General features: G+C 43.1%; 1 protein-coding gene across 6 annotated transcripts in view; it reads right to left on the minus strand.

Moving 5' to 3' along the window:
• Positions 1 to 8,059, minus strand: part of EIF2AK1 (eukaryotic translation initiation factor 2 alpha kinase 1) — a 27,849-nt gene extending 19,790 nt beyond the window's left edge. For 4 of the 6 annotated variants that reach the window (XM_024576744.4, XM_053926210.2, XM_045184952.3 and 1 more), the window contains exons 1-2: positions 7,774 to 7,988; positions 2,549 to 2,707 (exon numbers count right to left, since the gene is read on the minus strand). In XM_024576744.4, the coding sequence (XP_024432512.2) occupies positions 2,549 to 2,707; positions 7,774 to 7,891 (277 nt within the window). In that variant the 5' untranslated portion in view covers positions 7,892 to 7,988. Of the gene's footprint in view, positions 1 to 2,513; positions 2,708 to 3,807; positions 3,932 to 7,773 lie in introns of those variants that run through there. The other 2 variants (XM_071221820.1, XM_053926211.2) reach the window with 2 other exon arrangements.
• Between the last annotated feature and the right edge of the window lie 6,097 nt (positions 8,060 to 14,156).

Here is a 14,156-nt window from a genome sequence, read left to right on the forward strand (position 1 = left end):
AACAGAAGTGAACACTAGTCACTGTTTTCTACCGCGGACTATCTTTAACCAACACAGAAAAAGCACATATGCGACGTGTGTTCAGACCAGCTGCTGGGGGAAAGTCGGGTCTGGAGTCACAGCACCGGGCTTCTCCGGAGTCTCTACACAAGCTCTGGCCTGTGCTCACTCGCAGAATCCACATCCACAGAGGCTAGCTTTCCACACGGAAAACCCTGCATTTCGATTACCACCTAACCGAGTCACATCAAAACCACTCAAAAGACTTCGTTTAAAAGTTCAGTCACTTAAAAGGAATTTAAAAATATCTTAAAATCAGCAAGATTTGCAGGTTTGCTTTCATTAGGAGATAGGTTACTATATTAAAACCATTATAACCTGCTTTTCTTTTTTAATTTTTATTGTTATTCAATTACAGTTGTATGCCTTTTCTCCCCATCCCTCCACCCCACCCCAGGTAACCTGCTTTTTTAAACAGTGAGCCCACATAATTCCCAGCTACTGATGCTCCGAAACCTATGGCACGCCCCCTTCTGTACGGCACCCCCCCCCCCCACATACGATGCATGCACAAACCACAGTCACCATTTCATGTGCCATAATCATCAAAATGAAAATCTACCTTTAAGCAAAACATTGCATTCTAAGATTGCTCAAAGGTATGTATGAGTTTGAGAATTTCTAACACCTAACAAGACTTGAAAAGACTTTTTTGGGAAGAAAAATCCTTAGAATCTGTCTGGAGCTATTGAAGAGGCCGCACTGGTCTCATCCGACGAGCTGAACCACAGTCAACACACTCAGCAAATCCGCTCAGTTCTGTGCTTACGCTCCCCATGCAATTATGGCAGGACCACAATAAACATTTTCAACAACTGCGGCAGAATCAGAAATCTACCTGGTCTCTGCCTCTGGTTCCTGGCTCACACCTCCTAAAACCGCGGTCACTCCCAAGTGTTCAGGGTGCTGGGAGCAGCGACATTTCTTCTAATAGTTGGTCTGTGACCAGGGTCTGACCCACAGGTCCTGAGACCAAGACCCTTGGACTCCCCAGAGTGGTGAGTGTCTTTCTGTATGCTAAGCAGGTCGCTGGGTCCCCTAGAGAGCCTCAAGGTGGGGGCTGGTCACCACAAAGACCAAACCATGCTTAGAAGCTTAGAATGTTCAGTTCCACCCCGATTCCCTGATGAGGGAGTTCGTAAGTGATCATGTCAACATGATGGAGCCTGAGAAAAATCCCCAAAATACAGGGTTCAGAGCTTCTCAGTAAACACAACCACGTGCCAGGAGGGTCGGGCACCCCAACTCCACGGGGACAGAAGCTCCTGCACTCAGGACCAGCCCAGACCTCACCCAAGTGCCTCTTCAGCTGGCTGTTCACCTGCATCCGTCCTTGTGCCCTTTAGTGCATAGTAAATGTGTCAGCATGAGCGTCTCCCCGAGTCCTATCACCACGATAGCAACTTACCAAAACTGAGGGCAGGGGACAGTGGGCCCCGATTTATATCCAAGTTGGACACGAGTGTGAGTAACCTAAGCACCCTGAGGACCCACTACTTGCAACCGGCATCTGAGATAAGGGCAGTGTTGCAGGACTGAGCCCTTGACCTGTGGTAACCAACACTAACTCCACACAGACAGCCTCAGAATTGAATTGAATTGAATCGTAGGACACCCAGCTAGTGCCAGAGAACTGGCTGGTGCAGGAGAAAATGAAAACTATACATTTCTGTGCAGAGGAAAACAGTTCAACAACGCAAAATACTGTCGTTCCAGAGCAGCGGGCGAGAACTGGTCAGCTCACTCCCTCTCGGGAGCGCCCAGCCTGTGCCCCAGGCACACTACTTCATCCTTCTCTCTCCCGGCCTCAAAGGGCCCTTCTTTTGCTTGTGCTACTCGCACCCTGAGCCTGTGCAGCCCAACTGGCTCATCTCTACTACCTCTGTAACTTTCTCTTAAAATTAAAAAATAAAATAAAATAAAAAAGAACGAGATCAGAATGAATATCTGTGATTTTCATTTACTGCTCATTGACTAAACCATAAGAGATCTTCATAATTTATATGAACTATCAGGTTATAGATACAAAAGGACTCTCTTTTGTTTATTTAAATATTCACGATTTTATGGTTATTAATACTTTAGAGCCCCCGGTAATTATATCCATAAGGAATTACTCAAAGTAAAATGAAATGATTTTAGGAAATTAAACTATTAATGCTTATTTCAAATTTTTAGATACCCGCTGCTTCTCAGACCCACAGCTTTAAATAACATAGTACTGTTACAAGTTTTAGCTAGCAAGATGCATTTATTCTGCCCTGGCTGGTGTGGCTCAGTGGATTAAGCACCAGCCTGGGAACCAAAGGGTCACAGGTTTGATTCCCAGTCAGGGCATGTGCCTGGGTTGTGGGTCAGGTCCCCAGTAGGGGGCGCAAGAGAGGCAACCACCCGCTGATGTTTCTCTCCCTCTCTTCCTCCCTCCCCATTTCTCTAAAAATAAAGAAAGAAACCTTAAAAAAAGAAAGATGAAGGTACTCGTACTGACACTGAAACACCCGTCTTGAACGATGTGCGTTTGGTTCATGCACGTGGCTCAAGTGCTCCAGCAGAGAAACGAGCAGGAGCTGGTTGGCAACCGCAAAGGGGAAGGTTGGCTGCTGCTGGGGTCCTTGCAACACCTGGAGCTCTGCCGGAACATCAGATTCTACAAGTCAGAAAAGGAAGTAATTGTCACAAATGGTAAACATATCTCAGAATGACAAAACAGCACGTTCTAATTAATGAAACAAACTATTTAAAGTAAAGGCAAGAAAAAACAAAACAGCAGTTAGCTGAGTGGGGTTAATCAAGACAGACTTTCTGGGGTTGAGTTTTGACTTGAATTCTGGAATTCTGGAAGTTGGAAGACTAGCAGAAAGATGCCATTGGGGGAAGGGAGACAGGTTTGGTAGTAATGATGGGCACAAAGGTAGAAATGGATGAATGAATGAATGAGAGTACTCAGGCAAACAAGCATGAGTGGCATGGCTTCCTTCTGTCAAGAGCAGCGCCCAGGCCCAAGCATAAAGACAGAAGTTTGGCGGAGGAGAAAGGGAAGGGAAGGATGAAAACTTTACTCGGAGCACACACTACATTCCGTACAGGTGTTTTAGATGCACAAGCTCATTTAACGCTCACGATACAGTCACAGGTAAGTGCTACATTCCCGGTTCCGCAGATGCGGGCACTGATCTTGCGGAGAGTAAGGAACTTGTAAGCAGGCTGACTGGACAGGCTCCCAGCCCCCTGTCCTCTTTCCACCACACAAGACCAACCAGACCGACAAGTGTGCACTGAAGGGCACAAATTCTCACTTACTATTTATTTAATACATTATTAAACAGGCCAAAAACACAAGGAAGTAAACCGTCTCGGAACTGTGAACCGGTGGCCTGGAAGGAGGCGTGCAACAGCCACCAAGAAGTTAGGATGAGCTAGTAAAGGAGGCTGAGCGACAGAAACATAGAGGGAAGGAACAGACTGGCCAGGATTTGAAACACTAGGAATGGACGTAGGGGGGTGTTGATCAAGAGTGGAAACTGGCAAGAGGGCTTGTTAGAGGCAAGACGAGAGGCTTCAAATTCTCAATAGCTATTGACCCCACTCAATGGGAAACGCCCTGCAGAAACAAGGGCCATATCCTACACCTGCTAAAATATTCCCCGTTTCAAATATCCTATTACACTCTCCTCTGTGAACTCCCAAAAGTCCTGGAAAAGCCCGAGTTTTCAAATCCAGATTTCATTCACAAATTTCTTCTCTTACCTATATATAGGTGGCCAGAAACAGACCTGCATATATGCGGGTATGCTGTTCACCTTGAATAAATACTTCTCCGAGTGTCAGAAAGAAAAAGCATGAAAAACGCGGCCATGTAAAAACTTCTCTGTGTAAAGGCATCTTAAAGCTAAAATGTAAATCACAAATTCAGATGTAGTACCTGTATCTGTACTCCACGTGACGAGAAAAAGAAAAGGGTAATAAAATTTCAGAGCTCTTAACAAGCTACTAAAAAGGATGCAAAATTAAAATTCAAATAGCTTCAACATAACTAGTAACTAATGACATACATATTAAGATAATTTCAGTACAGGCTCTGCCATCAGATTGGTACCTATTCAAAGCCAGGATACCTGGTATTGTTCTGGGCATAAAAAAGCAGACCAAAAAAAAAGTAGACATTTTCAAACCCAAAGGGGTAAAAGTGTTTGCAACCTTTGGCAAAACATCCTAAAACTTAAATGTGCAAAACCCTAACCAAGCACTTCTATTTCTGGAAATGCATACCAAGGAAATAACTCCACAAAGCACATCAGATATATATAAGGTCTGTCCAGAAAAAGTCCAGCCATTGTTAATATAACGAGAATGGTTGGTGTGACGTGGGTGTAACTGGACAGCTGAGGAGAGTGGACTGGAATGCACATGCGTGAACAATGACAACTTCACTGTACTAGTCAGTGGGGGCGGCAGACACCGTTGAGTGAGCGTGTGTACTGTGTGGCTGTCACATTCAAAACAAATGAACAAGTACAGCAATGAATCGGTATCAAATTTTGCACTAAGCTTGAACATTCCTCCATGGAAACCATTCGATGACTCAGAAGGCCACAGCTCTGGACAACTGGAGATCGGCAGGTTCATCATGACAATGCACCCGCTCATGAACTGTGTCTTGTGCAGAGTTGTTTGGTGAAACATCAAATCACCCACATGATTCAGCCCTGCTACAGCCCAGATTTGGCGCCCTGTGACTTCTGGCTTTTCCCAACACTAAAATCACCTTTGAAAGAGATGAGATTTCAGACCACCAATGAGATTCGACGGAGTAGATCATGGTGGTCAGGAGACCTGTGTGAGGTCCCGCAGTGCCTCCTTTAAAGGGGACTGAGGTGTCACTGTCCTATGTACAGTGTTTCTTGTATCCTGGATCTCCTTTAATAAATATCTCTGTTTTTCATATTACATAGCTGGATACTTCTTTCTGGACAGACCACACACACACACACACACACACAATGTTCAGCATAACATTTAGAATATTGTACAATTGTCAGGTATGTTATATACATGTAACAGAATACTATGCAGCTGTTAAAAAACGATGGTGTCTAGAAAGATTATATCATAAATAGACTATTACCAGGTCAAAGAAATAAGCTATAAAACAGTAATGCTAATGAATTTGAGGAGAGAGAATTTCATAGAAACCAACCTAATCTTTTTGGTCATCATTTTAGCAAAATGAATCAAAACCATTTTAAAAAAATAATGTACTTCTTTTACTCAACAGATTCTACTCTGTGGATCTATTCTAATGAAAAAAATCAGATATTAACAAAGATGTATGCATACAGATGTCAGACCCATTACTATTTCTAATGGTAAAAGAAAAAACGACAAACCTATTTTCCAACAATAGAGCAAAGACTAAATAAATGGTAGTACGGAATGTGATGGTCTTAAAATAGTATTTTAAAGGCTAATTTATGACCAAAGAATGCTAATATAATGTCACATTTAAAAAACAGCTCATGCCCTGGCTGGTGTGGCTCAGTGGATTGAGCACTGGCTCACTGGTTCAATTCCCAGTCAGGGCACATGCCTGGGTTGCAGGCCAGGTCCCCAGCAGGGGGTGCATGAGGGGCAACCACACACTGATGTTTCTCTCCCTCCTTCTCCCTTCCTTCCCTTCTCTAAAAGTAAATAAAATATTTAAAAATAAATAAAATGAAAAACATCACAATTTTTAAATATATTTATTTTATAGCTCTATAAATCTATACACATGAAAAGAATGGAAAGAACTACACAGACAAAATTTCTGATGTTTTCAATGATCTATCAACAGAATTTGAAAAAGGAATGAATTACAGTGGATATGCTGTTTCACAGCCGGCCTGGTTGCTCCTTAGCACCTGGCGTCTCCCTGGCATACAGCAGCTGTCAGTCACCAGCAAATGGACACACCAAACTGTTAGCAATGAGCTCTTCTCTGGGATGCCAGTACAGGTGACCTTCCCATTTCCTTCCTTATTCCTTTGAATTTTTGTGAACGATTTCCCTAAATTTCCATCTTATTTGGACAAAATGAGATGGAAATCTTTACCCCAGGCATGACGCCTTTCTCTAACAAATAGTTTTAAACACAAAATTCATCTAAATTGTCTCTGGCTACGCCACAATCTTAACACTAATCTCTGGGTGACGAGGTCATGATTTTTAAATTTTCTTTTTAAATTACTTCTTCAGGCTTTTCTATATTTTCAACAGACTCTGTAATGTGAATTTTTTTTTAAAAATAATATACTGAATTCTTAACAGTGGTGAGAATATGGTTAGGAGGGTTTTCTGCTTCTTTGTACTCATACTTTTCTATGTTCTCTAATGAGAAAAGTCTACTTTTTAATAATCATAATAATCACAAAAAAGAATGGCTCGTTCATGGAGTCAAATGGACCTAATACAGCAAGAAAATGACAACTTTAAAAACACCAGTGTATAAACTACTTATGCAAGAAAGAGTAAAACTCAAAGGAAATAAAGGAAATAAAGGCTGAAGCTGAAAGTTTCCCATCTCACAGTATCACTAGTAACCCAGGAGGAGAACATTTTTAGAGAAGCTAATCTAAGATCACGCCCTTCAGGACTAATCTTCACTTTGCAGAAAACCTTATCACTGTCCTACAGAAAAGGCAAACCTGCGTGTTTATAGCTGAGGCTTTTCCTATGACGCAAGCCTGGGTTACAGAACTGCTCTAATATACCACCTTACAGAAGTCAGCCTGTCTACTGAAAAATTGTCATCTTACAACTGTCCTTAATAGTCTGTTTTCATCCCCTTTGGAATCAAACATTATAGGTGGTGTTGAGGATGAAAATCAAAGAAGTTAAGAAATTAAAAGCTTTCCAACTCGGTTTGCAACTTGAAATCGATTTTAACATGTCAACAGGTGTTTGATGCTTCAGTTGGATGTGTATTCTGTACAGTCATCACATTTGAACTACCGTGTAGTGAAAACCTCCCTGAAACAAGGTATTCATGCTTTTTTTTGAAATCAATGTATTCATTCTTGATGGCACCACTTAATTTTTAAGACTGCCAAAACAACTGGTTGCAATTAAAGAGCTTATTGCCCTTGCATTAAAATACCTCCATTGGCTACTTGGACTGGTTAGAGTCAATGTTTTAAGTCCCTCGCATTTTATGTTGTTGAAGACCTTGGCAAGCTATGTCCCAGTAAGCAAAAAGTCTCGAGAAAACTCGGGCATTTTTTTTTTAACCGAAGAGAAGGATTTCCATACTGCCTCACTATAATAACTCTTTTAACTACCCTATCGGGGAAACAAGGCAACAGAAGCAACAAATCAAAACTCAGCCCAAACTGTCCCGCGCGTAGGGTCCGCCAAGTCCCGTCCTAGCAGTTGACAAAGCTCCTGCTCACCGCCTGGCTAAACCGCACAGGGCCTGGGAGCTGGAGAGGCCTGAGAACGCGGAGTTCCCGGAGGAAACCAAGCAAAAAAATAAGAACGTACGAGCGGGTCGCAGACCCTCGTTTCAGTAAATGTTTTCATTACCCGATGGCCCGCTGGCCGCCCCACCCCCCCGGCACTGTACTGCTGGGGCCCCGCTGAAGCCCGGATCCAGCAGCTGTCCAGGTCCGGGAGCGAACCCGGAAAGCAAGTGGACGGAGCAAGGGGAGGGCCGCCGCGGCATTCCGGGTCCCTCACCATCATACTTGGGCTCCGAGCCCTCCGTCGGGAAGTCGATTGCAGGCGGCGCAGGCAAAGCCCCCGCCCCGTCGCCCTCAGCCTCGCGATCCCGTCCTTCTGAGCTGCCTCCGAGCATCGCGGGCCCAGCGCGGGCCGCAGCCCAGGACACCCACCAGCCCGCGCCTCCTCAATCCTCAGGCACACCGATCGCCTACGAATCCGGAAGTAGCCTTCTCGAAGCGGAAGACTGGTCAAAGCCGCCAGCGCCCAGCCTTGGGGGCAGGGCCTGGCGTGGGCTCCGCCCCTTGCCCGGGGCAGAATGGACCACAAGAAGGGCACCGGTGCGCAGGCGTCCTACTGGTCTGATCCTCCCGCGACCCAACTAGGTGCCCAGCCACGCCAGGGTGAATCCCGGCCTGCACTCCTGGGCTTCCCGCCTTGGTGTCCTCGAGACCTAAGTACCCGCAGATGAATCAGAGCGCTCACATCTCACGCCAAGACTCGGAAACCGCTATAGGAATGGGGTGTCTGCAGAGATTGTAACCCAAATGTTTACTTTTTGCAGACACAACAGTGACTATTTGTCATTTGTTTGAAAAAATCAAAAGCATCTACGATAACCTTGTCCACAAAAATTTTACCTATTTTGGTCAACCGTTAAACCACACCAAACGGGAACCCACCCCCCCCCAAAAAAAACCCGAAAACAACCAAAAAAAAAAAAAAAAAACCGGGAAATGCTAACCAGATCCAAAAATAAAAATTCCACTGGTTTTGAGACAGAACTTTCAGCTGAAATGATTTCAAACTTGAAATAGCCTTTTCCAAGTGACCTAACGGCCACGCTGGATTAATTTTTAAAGCCCTTAGCTTCAAAACTCCCTCTGTGCCCTCTGGAGATGCTGGTGGAAATAATTCTTAGATCACAGATGAGATAATATAGTTGGAATACAAGCTTTTCAGATCTGGTGCCTCAAAATCTGACGTGCAACATGCAAACATTATTAAAGAATTTTATTTGTGCATAGTTTTCATATAAGGTCATTCTGTATGCATTTAGCCCGATAGAAGCAATAAAAGTTGCAGTCCTGCAGATGATCCCCAAAGATTAGGGTCGTCCTTTTTCATGCCCTGCTGATAGGAAGAGCACAGACTTTCTGGAGGGTTATTTATCTGTATGTTTCCACAGCTTTAAAAATGCAAACACTTATGACTTATCATTTCCACTTTCTGGGAATTATTCTAAGGAACAGGTTAAGAGTGAGCAAAAAGATTAAGCTAAAAAAGCTATCAACTACACTAGCTGTAATACCAGAAAAAAGAAATCAATGTCACTGGCGAAATACATTATGAACAACCGTACACTAGCATACTTTGCAACCATTGAAAATGTTCTCACACTTTCCTGCCACCATGAGAATGGAGAAAAAAAGCAAACTCATTCTGGTCAGAATATAAAAGAAGGCAATCTTGCCCTGGCTGGTGTGGCTCGGTGGATTGGGTGCAAGCCTTTGAACCAAAAGGTCCCCAGTTGGATTACTAAGTCAGGGCACATGCCTGGGTTGTGGGCCAGGTCCCCAGCAAGGGGCACGTGAGAGGCAACCACACATGGACGTTTCTCTCCCTCTCTTTCTCCCTCTCTCTAAAAATAAATAAATAAAATCTTTTAAAAAAAGAAGATGGCAATCTTTCTAGAAGTCACATGCAACTTACAGTAAGACCTTTTAAATAGGCATACTCTTTGACCTACATGTAGGAGTATATCCAAAGGAATAATCAGTGGGGGAAAGAGATGAATCTATAAGAATGTTCATCAAAGTGTATAATAGAAAAGCACCAAAACAAACCAAATTCTACATAAAAGAACAGTTAGGTACACGCAGGCAATGAAATCTTATGCAGCCATTACAAAAACTGAAGAAAAAATAAGGAGCAGGTTTCTCTCTTGGCTTCCACGATATAACACAATTCTAGTCTTTCTCTACTCGTCCTCCATCTCAGCATCCCTTTCCAGATCCCCCTTCTCCAAATGTATAATTCTGTAGGACTCTTGTTGTGTCGCTCCAAATTCTCTCAGGAGATAACCACATGCATCGCTATCACTTCCCATGCCAACTATAAGCTGACCACTCCTGAATGTATCTCTGCGGCACAGACCTGTTCGCTTGGACTACTCAAAAGCATCTCAAATTCGCCTTAAAGTAAACTCTTGATAGTCCTCCTAAAACTTGTTTTCCCCTATAGCTCTTCATGCATGTAAATAGCACACAATCCCCCCACTTGTTCAAGCCTCAAATGTGAGTCAATACATTTTTTCTATACCCAGAATATATCTAAACAGCCTACAAATTAATGACAAAGGTAAAAGCATAATACAGCATGTAAACATATATATTAAATATACCGTTAACCAAGAAGGAACCCCAAATAGCCAATAAACATAGGGAAAGATGAACAAATTTCACTAGTTCCAGGTAAATGCAGATTAAGCAATTAAATATTTTAAACTATCATATTTGCAAAATTAAAAAATTTTATACCAAGTTCTGGTGAGAATATAGAGAAATAGGAACTATCATTAACTGTAAATAGCTATTTAGCAATGCTGAGTGAAGTCGGAGGGGCACAGCCAACATTTGGTAGTGAACCCCTCTCTACGTTCCCTTTGGACACCCCTGTATGTGCCCACGTGTTTGTGTATAGGGTATTTCTTGGGACACTGTAATAACAAATTCAGAAATGGCCTAATATCCATCAATAGGGAAATAAATAAATGTATTATACATGCAAACAAATATTATAGAACAGTTAGAATGAATCAACTAGGTTCACACGTCTAATCACGGACACTGAAAACAACAGTTGCCATAAGTGGAATTTTAATTACTTGAGAAAATGCGCACTTCCTCCTGTGTATCTGCTAGCTACATTAGAATGCTAAATATACAAATGGGAAATAATTATCATTTGTAAGTTTAAAAAATCAACAGTTGCAGAAGGCTTTATAATAATAACAGCTAATGTTTTCTAAGCATTGAGTCAGCCCCACTCCCTCACTCTGTTCTAAGTACTTTCACGAATAGTAGCTCATTCAATCTTCCTAACAAAGTTACAGCTTTTCCCGCATAGAGAAGCAGAGAGGGGAATTTCCCCATGGCAAGGGCAAGGGCAAGGGCTGTCAGTGAAGAGCTGGCGTCCCAGGGTAGGATTTCTTTTTGGCAGCATAGGGGTGTGTGTGTCTGTGTACATCTCTGTGTGGGCACAAATGCCTACTCAGGCCCTCCTCTACCTCCCCCATGACCAAGTCCCCCCCCCAACGTGAAGCCTACACATCAATATCCATATGGACTTCCAAGTCAGCTCTCTCAATTAAGGGGGAAGAGATAAATTATACCAGAGGATTCCCTCACTAGCTACCTTTGTTAATCATCATGTTACATGAGTAGTTCATTATGGTTACCCAACAGAAGGTAAATGCTAGAAATCTTAGTAGGTAAATTAATTGTACATCCATACAAGTTTGGAAGAAATAAAATTGAAAGAGGAAGAAATTTATCATCAATTTAATGGGGACTTAAAAGATGCTGTCTCACCTGTATGATTTTATTAACCAATGTCACCCCAGTAAATATTTTTAAAATTTAAAAAATAAGATACTGTCTCGATTGGATGGATTAATAAACAAAAGTTTAAGATCATATAAGGTAACTAATAAAATAGTTTGGTATATTGCATAAAACTGTGGTTGTATACATTTTATCAGCTTCCCTGAGTATGTATTCATCCAATGTGAAGGAAACTACAGGTGTGGCCCTGGAATTCCATCTTCTCCAGTTTGTCTCTCAATCCCTTATTTCAACTAGAGGACTAGGGCTCTAGCCACCCTGTAGATATCTAGCAATTACCAGTGAGACAGAGCCTGGGAAGTGGTCCCACACCACGGTTGCTAGCCCCCGAGATGATCCCCAGTGATCCCTGCTCCCTGGTCTCCACACCCGTAAGTCTCCTCTGACACTGCTCAGGGTCGTTTGCAAGATCATTGGCCTATGGGGAACTGATGGTAGGAGACGTCAAAGATTAGTTTAAAAGATACTGGCTTTCATCTTGCTCTTGTGAGCTGCCTTACTGCAAAGCCCATGTAATGAGCAACTGAGTGCTGCCGACAACAGGCAAGTGTCTGGAGCAGACTCTTCGTCCCCAGCAGGACCCTAACATGAGTGCGGCCCAGGACAGCTGCCTGACTGCAACCTCAAGACAGAGCCCAAAGACACCAAGCTACACCACCCTCAGATTCCCAGCTCTCTGAGACCGTGTTAGGAAACAAATGCTTGTTCCGGGGTAACTTGTGACACGGCAATAATTAAATACACATGCTAAACTAGATTTTAGCATCCGACAGGGTCAGGAATGGCCTAAGCAGAGGCCTGGTGAAAATTCTGTTGACCTGCCTGGCTACCAAGCAACAGTTGTGCTGTCATCAGGATTAGAACCCTCACCAAGGGGATCTTGCCGACCTTACGAGGGCAAGTCCCAGATCTAAAGGAACTTCTCAGGTGAGCATACCTATTTCTGCTTTCCTCTTTACTTTCCAAAATAAGGTGAATAACTAAGGGGTCTCGATCCCAAACTGTTTTCTTTCTCACATTGTTTCTTGATATTCCTCAGGTCAGCTGAAACATCTCAAACAGCAATTTCATGGGGTTACTGCCAGTGAGAGTGGGTCACTCCCATTTCAATCCTTGGACTTAAATCGTTTTCAATTCTGGGACTTCAACTCCAGATTAATGTACAAGAGATGATAGAAACTTTTTGGTTTAACAATTTAATTATTTATTTATTTTTAGAGAGGAGAAGGGAGAGAAAGAGAAGTAACAATATGTGTTTGCCCCCCGCACGCCCCCTACTGGGGACTTGGCCGGCAACCCAAGCACTTGCTCTGATTGGGAATAGAACTGGCAATCCTTTGGTTCACAAGCCGGCACTCAATCCACTGAGCCACACCAGCCAGGGTGAGAATGCTTTACTTTTACGTTCATTTTCTCCTAACTCTCAAATCTTCTTTACCCCTTAATGCTGGATTTTATTTCTCATATTATTCAAATGCCATTTATATCAGAGTGGGTGCTCAAATTTTTTGTTAACTTTTAAAAGTAATGCTTATATCAAGAATATATAAGCATATACATTTTATTAAAGAATATATATACATTTTTCTGACCACATCAAAAAAAAACCCCTCACAGATAAAAGTTCTGTTTCACCTTAACTCCCTATGTCCCCCATCCCACCCCATTCGCCATTGTCAGTTTAGTGTATATTACTCCAGTTCTTCTATTCATTTAGACAGATTTGTAACACAATAAAACAGCATTGTTTTGCCCTGGCTAGTGTGGCTCAGTGGATTGAGTGCCAGCCTGTAAACTGAAAGGTCACTAGTTCCATTCCCAGTCAGGTCAGGGCACATGCCTGGGATGCAAGCCACACGCCCAGCTGGGGGGGTGTGAGAGGCAACTGATCAATGTATCTCTCGCACATGGATGCTTCTCTTCCTTTTTCCCTCCCTTCTCTTCTCTCTAAAAATAAATAAATCTTTTTTAAAAACAGCATTGTTTTGAGGGGGTTGGTTTTAAAAGAAAAACTAAATACATATTGTTCTGCAACTTTCATTTTGTTCTCCACCCCACAATATATCCATCCTGGGGGATTTTCGATGTTGGTGTAACGATAGTACTCCATACCTGCATATTCCATAGTTAATTTAGCCATTCCCCCAACTTAAGGGGAATTAGGTGTCTGCAATATATTTGTCACTATTACAAACAACTCGACAAAAATACACCTGCATCAAGTTTAGTGTTTACAGTGAATCCTACCACTACTGGCTGTGATTTTAAACAAAAAATATTTAATCAGTGCCTCAGTTCTTCATTTGTACAGAAGATTCTACCACCACCTAACCTTACAAGGTTACAGTGAGGATTAAGTGAATTGACTCATTCATGGCCCGCTCTTGTAACTGTTACCCAACGCCGTTACTTTCTTTGGTTAGCGCTGATCATTTGGTTTTGGCTCCTGGGAGACTTGACTCTAACTGCCGTGCGCCTAGCGTCATCTTCCGAATCCGAGTAACTCAGAGCTTGCTGGGAGTGTCTTCCTCTAACATCCCTTATTCTCCTGCTTTACGGCGAGAAGATTTTCTGACGGTCGTGCCTTTTCTTTTCAACGGTTAACTGAGGTAAGCCGGACACATTCTCCAACGCCCTATTCTTGGTCCACAAGCAGTTCCCTCGGCCCAGATACCCAACCTGGCTCCTCGCCATCATGCCCGAGGTCCAAGCGCTCGGCCGGCAAGTGGAAGGCAGGCGATGCCGGCAGAGCCCCCCGCCTGGTCGCTGTCTGCC

This window comes from Desmodus rotundus, chromosome 6, assembly GCF_022682495.2.
Source record: "Desmodus rotundus isolate HL8 chromosome 6, HLdesRot8A.1, whole genome shotgun sequence".
Classification (NCBI taxonomy): Eukaryota; Metazoa; Chordata; class Mammalia; order Chiroptera; family Phyllostomidae; genus Desmodus; species Desmodus rotundus.